The 20437-nt window shown below is 51.8% G+C and overlaps 1 protein-coding gene across 2 annotated transcripts in view; it reads right to left on the bottom strand.

Annotated features, from left to right (window-relative positions):
* SLC25A37 (solute carrier family 25 member 37) overlaps nucleotides 1–20210 on the bottom strand; it is a 43046-nt gene extending 22836 nt beyond the window's left edge. The window contains exon 1 of one of the 2 annotated variants that reach the window (XM_081238472.1): nucleotides 19881–20210. In XM_081238472.1, the coding sequence (XP_081094598.1) occupies nucleotides 19881–20096 (216 nt within the window). In that variant the 5' untranslated portion in view covers nucleotides 20097–20210. The remainder of the gene's footprint in view (nucleotides 1–19880) is intronic. The other variant, XM_081238473.1, reaches the window with a different exon arrangement.
* Between the last annotated feature and the right edge of the window lie 227 nt (nucleotides 20211–20437).

The raw sequence follows: 20437 nt of genomic DNA, 5'->3' as shown, positions 1-20437 counted from the left end.
CACCTGTATTAAAAAAATAAAAAAGAATTCCAGCAGAGATTAGAACCCTTGTGTGTTGCTGGTGTGCGTGTAAAATGGTGCAGCCCCTTATGGAAAACAGTATGGAAGTTCCAAAAAAAAATTAAAAATAGAATTATTACACAATCCAGCAATCCCACTGCTGGGTATACATCCAAAAGAACGGAAAGTAGAGTCCCAAGAGATATTTGTACCCATGTTCACAGCCGCATTCGCCACAATAGCCAAGGGGTGGAAGCAACCCAAGTGTCCATCCATGGATGAATGAATAAACAAAAGGTGCTATTATCCATGCAACGGAATATAACTCAGCCTCAACAAGGAAGGAAATTCTGACACATGCTACAACACGGACGAACCTTGAAGACACTAAGCTAAGTGAAAGAAGCCGATCACAAAAAGACAAATACTGTATGATTCCACTTACAGGAGGTATCTGAAATAGTCAAATGCAAAGTGACCGAAAGTAGAATGGTGGTTGCTAGGGGACTGGGGACAATGGGGAAATGCTGTTTAATGGGGATAGGGTTTCAGTTTGCAAAGATGAGAGAAGTTCTGGAGATGGATGGTGGTGACGGTTGTATCATACAATAATGCCGATATACCACACTACTGAACTGTACACTGAAAAAAGGGTAAGATGGCAAGTTTTATGTTATGTGTATTTTAACCACAATTCTTAAACAATCCTCAATCTAATCAACAGCTCACTCCATATGCATTTCTGAAATCACAGTCTGAAATCCTGTCACAATCCAATGGTTCCCTGAGGTTTTTTTGCATAGCTGGGAGAGCAATTTTTTTTTTCTTGTCTGTTTTTGGCGAAGGCGACCAGAGGCTCAAAGGCACAGCATAATCACCTGGACACAGCAACATCCCTGGCTCCAGGGCCTGCCTTGGAAGGAAGTACCTGGAAGTTCAGCCCAGGGGCTCTTGGACGGAAGGCAAAGCTTTGACGTAAGGCAGAAAGGCTTAAGATGCAGAGCTGCGATGCTCACCCTTTTCCACATGCTGGCCCCCGGCCCCAGTGATGCAGTGTGTCCCTGTGTAATACACCCTTGGCCTGTGTCAGCCCAGAAGATATCATACCAGGAAGCAGTACCCCACCTGCTCAGGCGTGGAGGTAGCTGTCAAAAACCAGCCGAACGTTTGTATGTGAGAGACTGGGTGACGATGCCGGTGTTTCCAAGGCCCTACCTTGTCATCAGAGCCAGGGAGCCGTGGGTGACGGCCCTCCTGGATCCACCCTGGACAAGCTCAGGGAGCCAGGCACCGCGCAAGTCCCATGCACGGTTCCCAAGTCAAGCGCGGTCCTGCCAGCTTCTGCAAAACTGGCTTCCACGCCCGCCAGAGAAGCCACACCTTCTAAAGCAAGCCCCACTATTAGCCTGTTATCCATAGGAAAAAAAGCCTTTTCAAAGCTGCCCTGTCACCAGCCTTCTCTTGCTCATTCCCCTACTTATAATTATATCAGGTGATGCGTCTGCATGCCTGTCTCCCATTAAAGTCTGACAGAAACACAAAGGAAGGAGCAGCCTCATCTGTTGTGATCTCAGCGCCCCAGCACTGTGCTTTGACACTCCATAACGATAGTCAAGGACTCAGAGGTGCGCTGCATTTCATCCAGAGACGTACACAAAACAGGCACATTAAGCCCCAGATGTACTCTCCTCCCCAAACAGCTATCTGCTTACTGAGGATCTATGTCCCACAGTGGGATGCATCTCACATTTTCTGCGGTCTAACACACAGGATAAGAGCCCAGGATATAAGCCCTAGGAGAGCCAGGCTCCAGAGTTCAGGGAACACTAGAGGGCTAAGCACGGGCCCTGGGTAAATTTCCCAGATGTTCCCGGAGCCAGATTTCCCACAAATGCTGCTGTCTGGGTGATTTACGTGTAGGCGGGGCCAGGTCACAGCTGGAGGGGATGTTCTCCTGCTTTCTTCATATACCAGACAATAACAGAGAAAGATGACAAAATACCAGAAACACCAGGCTTGATGTTCTAAGGGTCTCAGGGGAAAGACACCAAAGGTAACATCCTGAAGACTCGCCTCTCAGCCTCCAAAATCCACCTGCATGTATAATACAACTTTTTGCATGTACAAATTATTTCCTAAGTTTTGGGGGAGCTATTTGTAAGTTTCCCTGGATGCCTAAGAGAATGGCAGGAACCTTCAATCCTGGGTGAGATTTCATGCCGATGAAAACCCTCATCCTGGAAACAGAGCTCAAGTGTATGATTTAAACCAAAGTCAACTGATGAGAAGGGTTTCCAGGGGGAGAGAAGGAGATGGGTGCCGGGCATGAAAGTGAGTGGCCAGACCGCAGGAGTCTCACGTTGGTAAAACAGGGTCATTCTACCAACAAATTCTCCCTACGACATAAACAGGGCGCTGCTAGGGGTGCTGGGGATGCTGGGGCAGGCAGCGAGTCCTTGCCTTCAAGGAGGTTACAGTCTAGTAGGCGAAGGGAAGAGCAAACCAAAACTCATACAAATAGGGACTTCCCTGGTGGTCCAGCGGTGAAAATTCCACACTTCCAATGCAGGGGGCCCGGGTTCGATCCCTGATCAGGGAACTAGATCCCGCATGCCGCAACTAAGAGCCCACATGTCACAACTAAAGATCCTGCATGTTGCAACTAAAAAAAAAAAAAGATCCCGCACGCCTCAGTGAAGATCCCACGAAGATCCCACGTGCTGCAACTAAAGACCTGGTGCAGCCAAATAAATAAATAAATATATAAACTTTTTTTTTTTAAGTCCTACAAATAAAAAATGTCAAACTCTAAATGTCCTGAAGCAAGGGAGAAGGGGAAGATGCTGAGACAGTAAAGGCAGGGATCCTAGTTTAGACTTGGGGCGGGGTTCTGGAAGTGACTTTGAAGCAGGGACCGGAAGCCTGGGGGGAGCCACGCAGGTGAAGCATGGGAGAAGGGGGCCACCTGGGGGCACGGGTAGTGGCAGGTGGGATGTGAACAGAGGGCCCGAGAAAGGTGTTGTCATTGCAGCCAGCTGGGTACCAGGAGCACAGCACAGAGCCCATGTGGAGCCCTGAAAAGAGGACAGTCCTTTGACCCTCCATGGGATGTTTCAGTCTCTTTGGTCCTGACCTCAGCACAAGCCACGGGGAGTGATGGGGTTCCCATCACCGTGCGGGGAATGGCTGCAGCAAGCCTCTCAATGTGGCAATGCTGGGTGACCGTGGCCATGCCGGCTGACCCCTCGATGACTCAGCTTCCTGGTAGTGAGCTCATGAAAGGTCCTCAGCAGGAAGGACTCAGAGAGCTATAAACAGAGCCTTCCAGAAGCATCTGCTACACGGCTCTCCTTGATTCTAGGGTGGGGCTGTGGCCATTCAGCATTTCTGGAATTGTGTGAATGAATCGTTTGCAGTCTTTCAGTGCTGTAGTTGGAGGTTTCAAGTAATTTATGTAAATGATCATTTCTCGGCAGGTACTCTGGGAAACAGGGGCCCCAAATGGTAGTTGGGCATCTAGCTCTTTTCCTCCTTGGGCATTCTAGCCCTGGGAGAATTCCAGAGCTGGGGGCCGTGGGCAGGGGTGGTCTTCCTAGCTTCCTTCTTCAAGTAGAAGTGCTTGCAAGCCTATATGTTACATTCCAAGTCAAAAGACAGTGCCCAGAGTTATACAGCCCATGCAAATAAGGAGTGGAAATTTTAGAACTGGAAGCTTCCTAAGAAACCATATAGTTTTAGTTCCATCTTGCCATTCCACAGATGAAGAAACTGAGGCTCAGATTAAGTGAAGTGTTTTCCCAGGGTCACTCAGTTGGTGGGCTTTTGGTCATCAGGAGCTAATTGTAACTCACCCTAAAATGCAAATTAAATGTTCTGTGTGTGTATCCAGAGAAAGAATCCGTTTTGCCTTGTTTCTCCTTATGTCATCCCCTGCCCTCCACGTTCAAGTTCTGGGTTGACAAAGCTTCTTCCTGTCCCTTAAACTCAGAGAGGATCAGAAATCTGTTTCCAACTTAAAAGCAACTTCTAGTAAAAGCCCAGCTTTGTAGTTAACTTTCATTTTCTAGGGTCTGAAAGAGAATTTCAGAAACTGTCTTGTGATTAGATTATCAGAAAATTCAAAAGAACCTTGGAAGAGACATTCACGGGAAGGTTAAAATGAGAATTCTTACCCCAGGTCAGGGGAAGCATCACTGGCTGGCCCAGTCTCAGGAGCCTGTGGAGGGAACAGTGCTAATTCCAAGGATAAACAGAACCACCTAAAACTGTACCCACACAGACCCCATTGTGACAAACTGCAGTGTTAGCTCCTTCTCTACCTCCTTCTGAAACTTGAAAGACTTTTTTTTGGAGGCAAAGAAGGAACTAGGAGTCACTTCAACTTGTCCATGTATTCCTCATTGTTCTTCTATTGTTTTTACAATGAAAAGTCATTTCTAAAGCTGATTTAAGTCATCTTGCTTTATGTTTTTGTTTTGTTTTGTTTTTTTGCGGTACGCGGGCCTCTCACTGTTGCGGCCTCTCCCGTTGCGGAGCACAGGCTCCAGACGCGCAGGCTCAGCGGCCATGGCTCACAGGCCCAGCCGCTCCGCGGCATGTGGGATCTTCCCGGACCGGGGCACGAACCCGTGTGCCCTGCATTGGCAGGCGGACTCTCAACCACTGCGCCACCAGGGAAGCCCTTGCTTTATGTATTTTTAAAAATTGAACTATAGTTGATTTACAACTTTGTGTTAGTTTCAGGTGTACGGCAAAGTGATTCAGATAGATAGATACACACACACACAAATCTTTTTCAGATTCTTTTCCATTATAGGTTATTACAAGATATTGAATATAGTTCCCTATGCTATATAGTAGGTCCTTGTTGTTTATCTGTTTTATATACAGCAGTGTGCAGCTGTTAATCCCAGACTCCTAATTTATCCCTCCCCCACCCCCTTTCCCCTTTGGTAACTGTAAATCTGTTTTCTACGTCTATGAGTCTGTTTCTGTTTTGTAAATAAGTTCATTTGTGTCATTTTTTTAGATTCCACATGTAAGTGACATCATATGATATATGTCTTTCTCTGTCTGACTTAATGATGGTGATATTCTCAGTGCTCTAAGGACTAACTATAAATCTTTAGTCATTTTTGAAATAAATTTAACGCTTCACGCTTCCTGGCATAAATACACGTTCATTAATTCAATGATTGTCTGAGAAGCCAAGATTTAAGGAAAAACAATTTTTAAACACAATTACACTAAAAAGGAACTCTCTAGTCTCTTTTTCATATTTTAGATTTTTAACCCTTTCACTGACAACTCCTATCCCAACAGGGCATTTTCTATGGCGTAACGTCCCCCAGATCAATCCTTTGCTTCTATCCCGACTGTTTCTCCTGGAGAACAGCTCAGCATTGTCTATCGACACTGAAAAAGGCCCACACACGTCCTCCTTCAAAACACCCAGAAGGTTTAGTAACAAAGACCTCCTGTGCCAGGGGAATCCGCAGACACAGAAAGGGAGGGCTGGCCTTGGGGTCGGTTGGCTCTTGCCCATGTCACTGGACCAGCGTTTTGGAGAAACAGGACTCAGATTTTAGAAGCTGTGAGATCCAGGAGCTTCTGTCTAAACCTGGACTAGTATGGGCACCAGGAGGAAAATCCTCAAGAGCCCAGCTTCCAGCCTTTATCAGAACCACTGGAGGTTGATGGATAAGCCCCAGGAACTGAACCCTCTGCATTTATAGGAGGATCCACCGGAGACAGAAGGGCTCAAAGGAAAGAGAGGGCACGAAAAAATGTCCAGCTATTCAGCTGCCTTTAAAAAGCGACAAGGAATGAGATAGGAATCTGAGTGTCAAGAACAGGGCCCTGTATGGGGTGCCAGGTCAACCTCTGTCCTTCAGAAAGCCAAGTGGTCACCTACACTGTTTGTCATGCCTCTCAGGTCACCCTACAAACTGTGACCTGGGCCGAAAAGGTTACTCGGGCAGACCGTAAACCTCAAGTCATGTGACTTTTAATTTTTAGCCACTTGTCTGGCTGCTGCTCCAGCTGGCATATGCCAGTCATGTCACCAATCAATTACGAACCAATTATGAGCAGAAATGCCTTCGACATGACAGCTTTCCTCCCTTCTTCTGTGTTTTCACCCTCCTCTGGTCCTCAGCTCTGCAGTGAAAGTTCTCATCCAGGGACGAGGCTGGGCTTCCTGGATGCCACCAGGCAGTCACTCGGAGGCCAAACGGTGAAGTAAAATTTCAGAACAGGGTGGGGAGAGAAGAAGAATTTCAGAATGTGGGGCAGGTCCCACGTGGAGGCCCCAGTGTGACCCCAAACCCCAAAAACTTTCTCAGCTGATTCTGTGATCAGAAGGCTCAGAGCAGAAGCCCAAAATCAGAATGTCAGGGGAGGGTGTCCTGCTGATGGCCAGGCCATCATGGCCTGGGGACAGGGAATCGTACAGCCTTTTTCTAACATCTACTTCTCCTTCAGTCTACATACAGATATGTTGAGACATTATTCCTTCGAGGGGCCCTTTCCTGACTGCTCCTGAGGTTTGGTTTCCATGAGAAGAGGCTCATTGCCCCCTCCGGAAATGATTTATTGATAGCTCTGTCCTCCTGGCAGACAGGGGACTGCTGTGGGGTGACCTCGGAGGTGTCGAGCCCCCCAGCTCCCAGCACCCAGCACATGTGGTCACACCCACATGCTCCCACGCCTGAATTAATTTAGTTATTCAATGAAGTCCAGAGGATGAAGCTACCCTTTTACAAATGCCTTTTAACTCTTTCTCAGTAGAGATGTTTCTGTGAATCATGCTAATGCAAGCCAACATTTAGCAAACAAGCCGTGGAAAGGGTGACTAAGGAAGGAGGCTTGGTTCTGTAGTCAGTGACACACCCCAGGTTCGGCCTTCCACCCGCACACTCATGTACACACACACCAGCATCCTCTTTCCTTTAGAAAGGCTTCCCGGGACTTCCCCGGCAGCCCAGTGGGTAAGACTCTGCACTCCCAGTGCAGGGGGCCTGGGTTCGATCCCTGGTCGGGGAACTAGATCCTGCATGAATGCCACAACTAAGAGTCCGCATGCTGCAACTAAAAGATCCCGCACGCCGCAAGGAAGATCCTGTGTGCCGCAAGGAAGAGCCGGTGCAGCATGAATGAATGAATAAATAAATAAATAGTTTTAAAAAAGAAAGGCTTCCCCCTGTTTCTCCATTCTGACTTCTTAGATCTGATCATCTGCCAACCACCCACTCCTTTAATCCAGGCTGGAGACAGCCCCAGGACACCCATGGGACCACCTCTATTCCAGGGGACCAGAGTACCCCGCTGCAAGCCAGAGGCAGGGCCCTGCATGTTCCCACCCCCAGCAAGCCAGCCAGCAAGCTTCCTGCGGGCTGCCAGCGCCCACTCTCCACCTCCACCTTCCACACTGGCTGCCAGGCCCAGGGCAAAGCAATGAGCAAGCAAAACCCTCCATGTCAGCAGTGCGAAGAAAGGAGGACCAGGGACCCCGAGACAAAGGCCTCTGTGTCCTACCTCCTTCCCCTCTTATATCTCACGGTCAGTGGCCATGAACAACCAAGGCAAACAGAGATGGGAGGGACCAAGGTAGGTAAGAGCATCAGCAGATACACAGAGACACACTTCAGGATGATCAGCCACCTCCCTTGGTCCCCAGCCTCACACGCCTGCCACTCAAAGAGGCAGACTCACCTGAAAAGTGAAATGGAGCCTCTAAGGTGATAACCCCACGGAGATGCACGGGGCCCTCACTCCCTGAAGTCGGCCTTAATCACTGGCCTTCATCACAGTAGCCAGCCGTATGCAGCCCCGCTCGTCACTGGTCCTACATCATCAATTTTAAATGTATTTCTGAGCACGCCCCAGAGTAGAATTGGCTCTTCGTCATTACCCAGCTAAAGAGGCGGCGGCAGCCGGCCACCCTGGTCTTTATTCAACAGATGGGAGACACTGTGTGTAAGGAGAGAGGTGAAGTGCCCAAGGCCATGCAGCTGTAGCAAATCCTGCAGTGGCTGGAACCAGAGCCTGTATTTTCCATTCCAACGAGCTAACCCTACCCCTTTAACAGGATCCCAGTTTGATAATAAATACCACAACCTGGCACCTGCAGAGAGCTTTATACTTTTTAAATGGTATAAAGGTTTGTTCACTGCAAACCGGGCTGTATTTTCTTACTAGATGTATTAAGTAGACCTGAAACGGACGCACGACAGGCATTGTGACTCTGCCCTATTTAAGATGGGAAAACTGCAGCCCTAGCAGACCGAGGAACTATGAGGTAATGCTCTTCCCAACAGGTCATTTTCCGGCTGTGTTCTGGCAAGGAATCCTCAGGCCAGTCCAAATTCAAATTACTATATTGAGTCCAACGTTGACACACTGCTGAAATGAGAGCTGCAACTTGCTCCAGAGAGAGAAGCCAGGCAGAGCCAAAAATATCCTACGGCAATAGCCATTTGTCATCATCCGCTTGCCTTGCATACTAGAGTAGTTGACCCAGGAACTCCTACCTATATGTTAGAGCCCTGTGTTCCATGCCACACTTTGATTTCCTGCTGGTGTTCCCTCAACTCCAATTCCTCCCTCCCAAGAATGAAGCTGAGGCCCCATCATCTCCTCTCAGAACCCAGCTCAAGGGCTCTGCCATCATTAACATCTGAGTCTGCACCCCAGCACCTCACTTCCTTGCTCCTACCTGATTCCTTTCCTCAACTCTGGTACAGCAGAAAGAGGCCCAAGTTTCAGGGCATGTTATTGTTCTAAAGCTCAGTTTTCTCATCTATGAAATGAGAAACTGCACATGCCTTTTCCTATCTTCAACAGAGAGTTAAGGGCTTCCCTGGTGGCGCAGTGGTTGAGAGTCCGCCTGCCGATGCAGGGGACACGGGTTCGTGCCCCGGTCCGGGAGGATCCCACATGCCGCGGAGCGGCTGGGCCCGTGAGCCATGGCCGCTGAGCCTGCGCGTCTGGAGCCTGTGCTCCACAACGGGAGAGACCACAACAGTGAGAGGCCCGCGTACCACAAAAAAAAAAAAAGGAGAGCTAAGAGGATCAAGGGACAGAATATAGGGTTGAAACAATACAAAAATACTGCAATATACAATTACAATAGCAACATACAAGCATAATCAGGCATTCAAGAAATAACACTTTCAGAAATGATGTTACGAGCTAATATTAAAGGAGTGCTTTCCATGTCCCTGAAGCTCTTCTTAACACTCTAGGTGGATCATAATTAATTCTCATAGCAACACGCTGAGGTGCGTACTATTTTATCCCCATTTCACAGATGAGAAAAATAAGGCACAGAGAGTCTTCAGTAAGTTGTCCAGGCACCAGCCTAGGGAGTCTAGCCCCAGAGCCCGTGCTGTTAACTTGAACAGCTCTTAATCACTAAGCATATTGCCTCTGATATGCTCTGCCATTAGCTGGGCCTGTCAAGGTTCACAAAAGCCGCCCGCAAACGATCCCACCTGAGCTTCTCAACAGCCCTGTCAAGTAGGTAAACAGATGATGTTAGTCTAGGTGACTAATAATAGTCTATGAGACAAGGAGACACTGGCCCAGAGAAATGACTCGTCCAGGTTTCAAAGCTGGTGAATGGCAAGACTGGGACTTAAATTCATGGGGCCAGCCCCACGCCCTCCTAGTTCAGTGCCCTTTCTAGGGGCTTCAACACCAGCACCAGTCTGACAGACATGCCCCCCTTCCCAGCCCCTGCCCACGGCAGCATCTCCAGGGAACAAAGGCTGTCGGTACAGTGAGAGGTCCATCAGGGGCTTTTGCCACTGGACCTCAGGGTACCGTGGCTTTCTGAGTCTCTCGCAGGATGCGTGTGATGAATCTGGAGGCTGCTGGCCTCAGAGGACGTCCTCTCCATGACACGAAGCGGCAGCGTCCTCTCACCTGATCCACAGTGGCCAGACATTTCCTAAACCTGTTATGCAACTCTTGCTTCAACCAAGCTGCTGCTGGGATTTCTCTCTATTTCAACATGTTTTGTTTTCTCTTCAGAGAGAAAGCACGAATGTGAAACCAAAACACCTCTTAGTGACCTGACAACGGCCCTTCCCGGCAGGCTGGGATTACTGGGAGGGTACGGTGAGAGGATTCTCAAAGGTACCTTCTGTGAGCCAATTTCAGCTTCCAGAATGACTAACAACCGCAGGGGTGAGGAAGAGGATGGGGGGTGGGGTGGGCACGGAGGAACAGTACAACTGAGGGCCAGTGTCTCCCACGGGGACAGGAGCCGATGCAAGAATGCCAGGCAAAGACATCCCAGTGACACTCCCAATCTGACTCCACACGTTCAAGATGGCAGCCTGGGCCCTCCAGACTCCACACCCCAGCCCTCATGCCCATCTGAAAGCAAATATCAAGTTGGGCCATTCATCTCCTCAAAGGGAGCCAGCCGGTCCCATCACCTAAGCTCAGGGTCTAATTATAGGGAGCGGGCTCTGGAAATAGGGGCCAGGACCTATTTTTGTGGCCCGGGGTAGGCGGGGCCCTCAGTTAGGTGTGGAATGAATGAAGTGGGTGGCCAGATGAATTAATAGCCTCATCAGGGTTTCACTGAGGCTTATGGGTTCTACCGCAAGAAAGGGACAGGCAAAAGGGCTGAGAAAGTCTCTTTGTGACCAAGATACAGTAGAGATTCCAAACAACGCTAAGCAAAACAAAAACTAGCATTTGTTTCATAGCAGGTTTTAAAGCACTTTTTCCCCCACATCTTTTTTCAAACAACTGATTCATTCAACCAAGAGTCACAGAAAACCTTTACGTATCCCCGGTGGCTAAGTCAGAGGGGGAGAAGATCTAGGTCTTTGCTTGCCACGCGAGGTAGCCCAGGTTTTATTCTGAAGGCAACGGGGACAGCTAGGGGAGTGTCAGGTGGGGGGAGACACCAATGGATGTGAACTGAGACAATGGGCTGCCTCTCTACCCCCTCAGGCCCCTTGCAGGCTCTGCAGCACCATGGAGAACAGGCTGGACTTTCCATTCCAATCGGCTAACCTTACCCCTTTAACACGGTCCTGGTTTGATAATAAATACCACAGCCTGGCACCTGCAGAGAGCTTTATGCTTTTTCAACTGTGTTCACTGCAAACCTGGCTGCACTTTCTTCCAATAAGTAGATCTGAAAGGTGGGCAGGATGGGTATTGCTACTCTTCCCTATTTAAGGAGAGAAAACTGGGAGTGTGCAGGACTAGCTAGGGCGGATTTGTGGGAATTCATTCAACAAATATCAATACTTAACTGAGCACCTAAGGTGTGCCGGGTACTGCTTCTGGCAATAGGAACACACCAAAGGACAAAGGAGTAAAACATTCCTGCCCACTGGGAGCTGACATTCCAATGAAGGGAGACCATAAACAATGTAAATAACATTACAGATATGAAGAAAATAGTAAACAATATAAGTAATAAATATGAGGGAATTCCTTGGCAGTCCAGTGGTTAAGAGTCCGCACTTCCACTGCAGGGGGCACAGGTTCAATCCTTGGTCAGGGAACTAAGATTCCACAAGCTGGGTGGCGCGGCCAGAAAAATAAATAAATAAATAAGTACGAATTAACAGGATTGTGTGTTATAAGGTCACACGTGCTGTGGAGAAAAAGCGGGGCCAGGCAATAGGGAAGTGTGGGTGAGTGGAGGGGAGGGTTTGCTCAACTGTGACTCCGTGATCAGGGAAGTGTGCAATGTAAAGGCGACAGCTGCTGAGTCCCCTGAACCAAGGGAGAAGCAGTAGGAGGGAGAAGAAAACAAATTAAGAGGTATTACAGATGCAGGAGTGGACAGGTCTTGGAAGCATACGGGGAGAAGGGGAAGGGGGGCAGAGGTGGGGGAAAAGCTGAAGGCCATCCCCAATTTTCTGGGGGAGGGGGCCTAGGCCAAGGGGCAGGCCAGAGGGGGAGGGCAGGACGTCCATGATGGACACCAAGGCAGTCAAACGGACATGTCTTCAAGGCAACTGTTTATCTAGCTCCTAGAGAGTCTGGACCAGAGACACAGAGATGCAACCTGCGAGTTATCAGGACCCAGGCAGAAATGGAGACATGTCCCGAAGGAAGAAAAGAAGGTAGAGGGCAGAATTCTGAGGAAGACCAGCAGGCTGCCTGTCATCAGAGGGGCCAGGAAAACGATGGCTGAACTTATTAGCCTGGAGATCGCTGGCACCCTAGTGCCAGCAGAGTGACGGGTACAAAAACCCAGAGAGGCCTGGGGGGTGACAAGGGGTGGAGGGAGAGACTGAATGTCAACCATCCTTCTTGAACATTTGTTATTTTAAGGGCACGTGGGCTCAAGGTGAGCTGCCTGGGGTTGGTTCGTTATTTAAGATGGGAGAAGTACGGACTGGACGTAGAAATGCTTCTAAGAAGGTACCAGTGGTGGGGTGGGGGTGTGCTAAGGATACTGGAACCGGGTTACTCATGAGACAGCTGACCAAAATAACTACCCCCATGACCTTTATTGAGAACTTAGGTGCCAGGCACTGCAGCAAGAGCTTCACATGTGTCACCCCACTTAATTCTTTCAACAACCCTATAAGGTAGGTCTTTGGATTCACATCCACACTCGGCAGACAAGGAAACTGAGCTTAGAGAGGTCAAGTAAGGTGGCCCAGGTGAAGAGCCAGGATTCAAATCCAGGTGTATGGGGTGGTCCCTACACGTCACCCTTCCCCTGCTGATGCCCCTTAGAGGAAGGAAGGACCCTCTTACCTTAAGATAGGAGGAGGGAGGGGCGGGGGACGGCAGGCTAGTTGGAAGGGCAGTCACAGGAGAGTCTGCCTGGGGGCCTGGTTCCTCTATAAACAGGGAGCAAGATGCCACACTGAGGCTGAGAGAAGTGGAGGGGTGGGGGTCTGAGGAGCAAGGTGGTCTGAAGCAGCTGCTGAGGAGGACAAAAGCAGACTGACCAGAACACGGGAAAGGACAGGCTGGGGGCCCCAGAGGCCTGGCACACGGGGCAGCGGTGTGGGTTTCTCCCAAAGGGCTTGGCTGCCCAGCGGGTGGTGGGTTGTTAGGGGTTAGGTGTGGGCAGGCCAGCGTTGGAAGAACCAAAGGCAGAGAAACTGCGGGCCCGGGAGTGGCTGCAGTGATGGGCTGAGGAAGCCAGGGATGTGGTGAGAGAAGAGACAGGAGCCCTAGCACAGTGTGACCATGCGAAAGCTGCGGCCAGGCTATGAGACGTCTGAATGCACGATTTCAGAGGCGGAAAGGTTCTGGGTCAGGACAAGGCCCCGTGGAGGTCACGGCCCTCGACCTGAGCAACATAAAGAATAGAGAGGGGCTTCCCTGGTGGCGCAGTGGTTGAGAGTCTGCCTGCCGATGCAGGGGACACGGGTTTGTGCCCCGGTCCGGGAGGATCCCACATGCCGCAGAGCAGCTGGGCCCGTGAGCCATGGCCGCTGAGCCTGCGCGTCCGGAGCCTGTGCTCCGCAACGGGAGAGGCCACAACAGTGAGAGGCCCGCGTACCACAAAAAAAAAAAAAAAAAGAATGGAGGGATTTGGGTGTTAGTTGGGTGGTGGCCAAGAGGGGACAGTCGCAGGATGATGATGGGATTCAGGGTAGTGGAGCAGTCTATGAGCCAGACGCCAACATCCAGAGAAAGAGGGAAAGTGACTGGATCACGTCGTTGATGATGATCATGGTGAAGCTGAGAGCTCCCACCTAAAGGACACTCACACACAGCAGGCTCTGATAAGCGCTGTAAGGACGTAACCCTCACCGCCACCTGGGACATCAGTACCATCTTGTCCTTTTTTTTACAGGTGGGGAAACTGGGCAGAGAGGTGAATGAAGAAACTTGCCCCAGGTCACACCCAAGTGGGAAGCAGGACCTAGTCCATGCAGTCTGGCTCAAGGGCCCCTGCCCCTACCCATGCTGCCATCCCAGTAGAGTAGGAGGTGAGTGGGGACAGAGAGAGAAGAGGGATGGACACTGGTGGAAGTGGATGGTGGGAGCCTCAAAAGGGAAGGAGCAGTTGATAAGGTGGGTGATTAACAGCCAGAGGGCAGCAGCCCCAAGGCATGTGGTTTGAGGCGATGGGAACCATCTTTTCTTGAGAGGCTTCAGGGAAGTGGGGGTCTCAGGAGAAGGGCTGGATTTCCATCAGCACCGGTAGGAGGAAGGAGAACTCAGTGAAGATGTAAGGGAGCCTGTTACAAGGAACTTCCATGGGTTCCGACGGGAAAACAAGGGAAGAAGGAAGCAATGGAAAGTTGGTTCAGGTGAGAAAAAGCAGGAAGAAAATTGGTGTCTGCATTTCACAGATAAGAAAACTAGACCTCAGAAAAGCTAAGTGTCCCGCCCAACCGGTAAGTCCAAGACTGGGATCTGAATTGCCCCAAGACAGTTCTCTGAGGGTGAGAAACTGCAGCTCAGAAGGAGCTTGAGGGCAGGTTTGCAGTTAAAGAGACAGTGATCAGATGCAAGCCTCCTATGAAAAATGGCAGCAGCAAACATTCCAGGCGGAGGCCGGGAGGGGAGGGCAGACTTTGGGAGAAGCAGAACTCAATGAAGATTAAAAACAAAAAGAAAACTCTCTGAGCAGGAAAGGTTGGGTACCAGGGGAGATATGAAAAGAGCCAGTTCTGGGGTTCAAGAGGGACTACCAAAGGCTTCCTTGAACACAAGCAAGCCAGTTCATCCAGTGGGTCAGGGAAAGCCAGAAGGGGTCCAGAACCCAAGCCTGTAGAAGAAGGAAAGTGGGACTCAAGTCTGGAGATGGGTCACCGCCCCAAAGAGCGGTGGGACAAAAGCCCTCTTCAATGAAAGGGCCACAGATGGCTAAAAGGTGCCCAACGGAAACCAGGAAACTATGGAAGGCCTACTCCACAGAGCCACACCCTCCCTTCCATATGACACGCCCCACCCACACTTCATGTGCACACCCCTGTATGGTTTAAACAATGTAACTGAATCCCCTCAATTAGCCCCAAGTGCCTCCCGCTGTTAAAGAGGTGAGGCCGCCTTGGCTGCCAACTATAAGCCTAGGGGCTCCCCTCCAAGCCCTTTGCCCAGGCCTCCCCCTCCCCCACTTCTGGGCAGAGGGGGCCAGCAGCCTGCAGGAAAGTGGCCACATGGGGGCCAAGTGCTGATCTGGGACCGCCTGAGATCCCTGCTCCCACTCCCTCCAGCAGACCCCAGCCCTGGGCATCAGCACGCGGCCTGGGTGTTCATGAAACAGACAACCGGACAGAAGTTCAAGAGGACTCCTCGCTGGGCTCCACGCCACTCGGAAATCCACCTTTTAGAAAAGCGCCTCCCACTGAAGGAGGGCAGAAAAGAAGGGAGGGGCGGGATCTCTAGGAGACAGGAAAGATCACTGTAATTTTGTTGCAAGAACGAGAGCAATTTGGGATTTCACGCCCTTTCGAAGCAGAATGGCATCTACTGGACGATACTTGGTTTCGAAAGCACTGGAGTGGGTGGGAGGGACACTGGTGGCTGCCTTCGTGCCCTGCCCCCCACCTCCCCAGAGGACCCTAGCAGTCAGCTTGCACTGCTGGGACCAGGAAGGATGAGCAAAGTCAGAAGTGGAGGAATACAGAGCCTCCTGGCACCTGCCTGGCTCGCTGCTGCTGCTGCTCCGAGCTCAGCAGGGCCAGCGACAGAAACCCCCAAGGCCAAGAGAGGTTTCTAACTGGCTCGGCGGCCACCAGCTCCTCGAGAGAAGGCTGAGCCTTAACCCACTCGGCCGGCTGTCAGTGCCCTGCCATCGGGCTGCACCCTGGCGGGGAAGGAGGGCTTCCCCCAGCAGAGCTTGAGGACTGAGTTTCCCTGACAAGCAAAACAAGAGAAGGGCTGTGAAAGGGTCAGCGGAAGTTCCCTCGCTTCAAATCTTTCCTGTTTCCTTCTGCCTGCCCCTGCTTTCGCCACCGCAGGACTCAGCATGGTCCGCGAGCGGTGTGCCTAATCTGGTTGGAATTTCCTCCTCCACCCACCTGGCATTCTCCCCACAGCCCTGAGCGCTCCCGACCAGGGGTTCTCACAGCCACCCCAAGTGCTAGCCTAGGCGACCACGCCACTGGCCCCTCTGGAGCACCAGGGAGAGGCTCATGGTAGAGGGGCTGCAAAGCCCCAGTTGGAAAGGAGCAAGTCGTGGCTAGCCTTTGGTGAGAGCCCTACGGAGCCCCCTCGCTCCCTCCCCTGGGACCACTACGGGGTCCCAGCAGCCTGGCCCTTTATGGATGAGTGAGTACTCATATGCTACCGGTGCGGGGACAAGTGACAGAGGAAGACACAGGAAAGAGGAGAAAAGTTGCCGAAAGTCTTCCAAATACCCACTTAATAATCACAGGCTGTTGACTGCTGGAGCTCGAGAGGCACTAGTGATTATGAGGTTCAGTGTTTTTCAGACGTTTTTGCCCATAATCCCCAGCCGGAAGTGCACTTTACACAGCCACTCAGGGAACACACACACACACACACACACACACCCAAGCAGAATTTCATGGAGCAACACTGTTCCTTACCGCATGCCACACGTGCCTGTATTTTGTACTCGCACCAATCTGGCTTTTTAAAAATGTTGCTCCCGGGACTTCCTTGGTGGCACAGTGGTTAAGAATCCACCTGCCAATGCAGGGGACACTGGTTCGAGCCCTGGTCCGCGAAGATCCCACATGCCTCAGAGCAACTAAGCCCGTGCGCCACAACTACTGAGCCTGCGCTCTAGAGCCCGCAAGCCTCAACTACTGAGCCCACTCGCCACAACTACTGAAGCCCAGGTGCCGCAACGACTGAAGCCCGCACGCCTAGAGCCTGTGCTCCACAACGAGAAGCCACCACAATGGGAAGCCCAGGCACCGCAACAAAGAGTAGACCCTGCTCGCCGCAACTAGAGAAAGCCCGCGCGCAGCAACAAAGACCCAACGCAGCCAAAAATTAATTAATTAATTAATTTTAAAAAAATGTTGCTCCCACTGATGGGTCACCACCCAGGTTGAAAAATGCAGATCATTAAGGTGGCATGGTGCGGGGGACGGGACTTCACGTGAAAACGTATGTAATGTTACGACGGGAAGCATTAGCAAGGCTGACCTATCTGCACTTAATGACCCAACCTAACAGCTCCCTGGGCTCAGAAATGAAAGTGACCACCCCTGAGCACCATGGTTTACACTATCTAGGAGAGAAAAACTGGAAAAAGCAGGCCCACCCGACACTCTCACTGAACTTTACAAGACCAGGTTAAAACTGTGTGCCTTATAAAATCAAAGAAAACTTTTTTTTTCCCTTTCAAGATACAATTTACATTGATTTGGCTTCAGGTGTAATAACTTTTTGAAATTTCAAGAACGTAAAGAGGACAATGAGTGTTCTGTGTCCGTAGAAGGGGGGACAGGTTAAAAATGGGAAATACTGAACTGGTCCACAGCCTCCGTTTTACTAGTGACAAAACTAAGGCACAGAACAGTGCCTAAGGCATGAAACAAGTTAGGGGCCAGGCTTGAACCCCAGCCCAGGGCTCCTGATTCAATTACTCACAGTCTTCATCTTCCCAAATATTTAAGAAGAACACAGTGAAGGTCTCCCCAAGTAGAGCATTTGCATGACTGAAGCATATCTCATGTTGGACACAGACAACCGTGCTGGTCTTGGCACACGTTGGCACTCTGCCGCCGCCTGACTGGGGTCACACAGCGGGGCTCATACCACTTAACTCTGTGCCTTTCATCCCTGCTGCAAAATGAAAAGAGTAATCCAAGAAAGTTGTAGCCAAAAAACAAGAGGGGCTTTAAAGCCAAACCTGCATGCTCAAAACCAGAAGAACCCCTAAGGGTCGTTATTCAGAGCTAGGATTAGAATAGCAGAACCTAGAAAACCTTCCTGGTTCGTTAACCCAAGCCTTCATTTTACAGTCAAGCCCCACAGAATGACTTGCCTAGGACGGTAAGACCAGCTGCTTCGATCATACACACCACATTAACCTGGTCACAGGTGAAAACTGCTACGGAAAGTAATACTAAGTACACAGTGACAAATGGATCAAAACAGACCAGCATCCACGGGGCAGCGGCAGGGGCAGGGAGGAAACTAAACACAGATCACAAGATTCAAACACGTGAGATTAAGGCCTCTTCAGAGTGTCACAGGGAGCTCAAAAGGCATGACTGACTATTCCTAATCCTAAAGATAAGCTAAAAGGATGCCCTGAACCAAACTCACAGCAGAGGCCAAGGGCCTCAGAAGTGGTACAGGTCCTTGATGGAACATTCATCTCCACGACCCAGTGGGTCTGGTGCCTGCTCAAGTAACATCTCCCTGCTCCTAACTTTCCCACACTCTGTCCAAGGCACCTGAGACACCAACTTCAAACATGGGGAATTTTATTACATGTGAGGGATTCTTTCCTATACAAATGCCACCTGGTATCTGTCCAGGGTCTTTCCTGGAGCACCTTCGAAAACCTAAGAGACAAGCTCTCCCTGTGGCCTCTGTAACCCTGGCAGGCAAGGACCATTCCCTTAATTCCCCACTGGGATGCCGGAGGGAGAGAAGGGGTGATGGCTCAGTCCCAGCAGCACAATATAAGACTTGGGCTCACCTTACTGCCAATGCCCATGGCCTTCTCTCTGGACCCGTGTCTGTCCAGCCACTGACTGCCAGCTCTGAGAGCTGCCCAGGGCAGGGAAAACCCTCTGCATTAGACATTCTGCCTTCACGCCGCTCACATGGGGCAAGCATCAGCAACAAGATACAGATGCTAGCTGGGGAACTCTGCTGGGCCTGCCTTCCAGGATAACTGCCACCCGGAGAGGTCCCCAAATCTCCCAAAGCACACTGGGGCTGCAGTCGGAGGATACAGGTGGCTCCTGAGCCCAGGCAGGCTAATCTGTTCACCTCTCTGTGCCACGGTTTCTTCATCTGTTAATCCCCAGGGTTGCTGTATGTTTTAGATGAGTTCTGCCCACAAAAGTGCAATGTGTCAGTACTAGAATTACTCCCCGTCAGCACTTTATCCCCTAGCCATTCGGTATCCTGAACAGGCTGACCGAGGGCAACTCAGGTAAAATCCGCCTGGCTAAAGCTGCCTCCTTACAGAAATGCATTTAAAACTACCCGGGAAGTACCGGGCCAACTGAACGTCTATTACACAAACCGTAAGAAAGGCTGTATAGCACACGCTCTCCCTGCCTGCCCGCCTCCCTACAACAAAATGAGAAGGCAAATGTCATTGCAAGTCTCACTGCCTCTCAGCGGCTCGACAGCCGGAGGGCGGGTGGCCGGGCCGGCCGGACCGGGGACACGTTCCTCGGCGCGAGCGTGGTTAGCGCTCCCGGCGGCGGGTCCCTCCGGGACAGCGCACGTGTGGGCAGCCTCGGCCACCCGGCACCGGCTGGCGGACGCCAATCGCCGCGGCTCGGACACCGGGCGCGCCAGCTGGAGCCGCAACGACCCGGGACCGCAAACTCTCCAATCGCGTGGCCAGACAGTGGTAAGACTGTGCAAAGCTGCACTGGCCGCCTCCCTCGGGAACCCCGCCGCCACCACCGAGGCCAGCGGCGCTCGCCACTCCTCCTCGCCGGCCGCAGCGCCGCCAGCAGCCCGGGCCGGGAACTCGGCGGGAGCAGCGGAGCGGGGCACCGGCTGGGGCACCCTCGTGGGCGCGGGGGGTGCCCCCAGGGCCCAGGCGCACAGCGGAAGGAGCTGCGCAGCGCGCTCCCCGGCGCCCCGGCTGCGCGCGCCAGCTCCCGGTGAGACCCAGGAGACCCGGGGCGCCGCGGCCCCGAGGAGAGCGCGGTTTCGGAGAGCTGCATCCAGGCTGCTTCTGCGCGGGATGCAAACGCACGCGCGCGCGCTCTCCTCTCCGCTCGCTCCGTCCCTAAAGTCCCCTCGCGCCTCACCTTCACTGAGTCTACCGGGTACATGATCGAATGCTCCAGGATCCCGGCCATCGCTCCGGCTGTCATGTGGATGGATAAGGAGACGCTGGTCGGCAGGTTCTCATAGTCCTCCGACCCGGCGTCCTTGCAGCCGCCGCCGCCGCCGCCATCTCGGCTGTCCCCATCCATCCTGCGCCCTCCAGCCTGGCTCCCTACGCCGCCGCAGCGTAGCTCCATCCGCCGGCTCCGCTGGGCGCGGGAGGCTGCAGGAGGCGGGCGGGGAGGGGGAGGGGGTGAAAAACTTCACTTCTTTAAAGTGGGAACCACCTCCCGGGTGCTGCGGCGCCTGACGCCATGGCGGGCCGGGGTGGAGCAGAGGGGCACCAATCAGTGGGAAAGGAGAGGCCCGCCGCGGCCGCGCCATTGGTGTGCGGGACAGTGGGGACCCGCCTCCCAGTGTGACCTCACTGCCCAGTGCAAATTTCCAAGCTACCGGATGGGGGCGAAAGGAGACGTCGGGGTGTCCCGGGAAGTTGTCTTACCTCCTGGTGGGGTGGTGCTGCCTGGTTTGGGGCAGA

The sequence above is a fragment of the Mesoplodon bidens genome (genome assembly GCF_964165515.1).
Source record: "Mesoplodon bidens genome assembly, chromosome: 6".
Lineage (NCBI taxonomy): Eukaryota > Metazoa > Chordata > Mammalia > Artiodactyla > Ziphiidae > Mesoplodon > Mesoplodon bidens.
The sequence above is the reverse complement of the archived record's forward strand: the minus strand, read 5'-3'. Positions and strand labels throughout refer to the sequence as shown.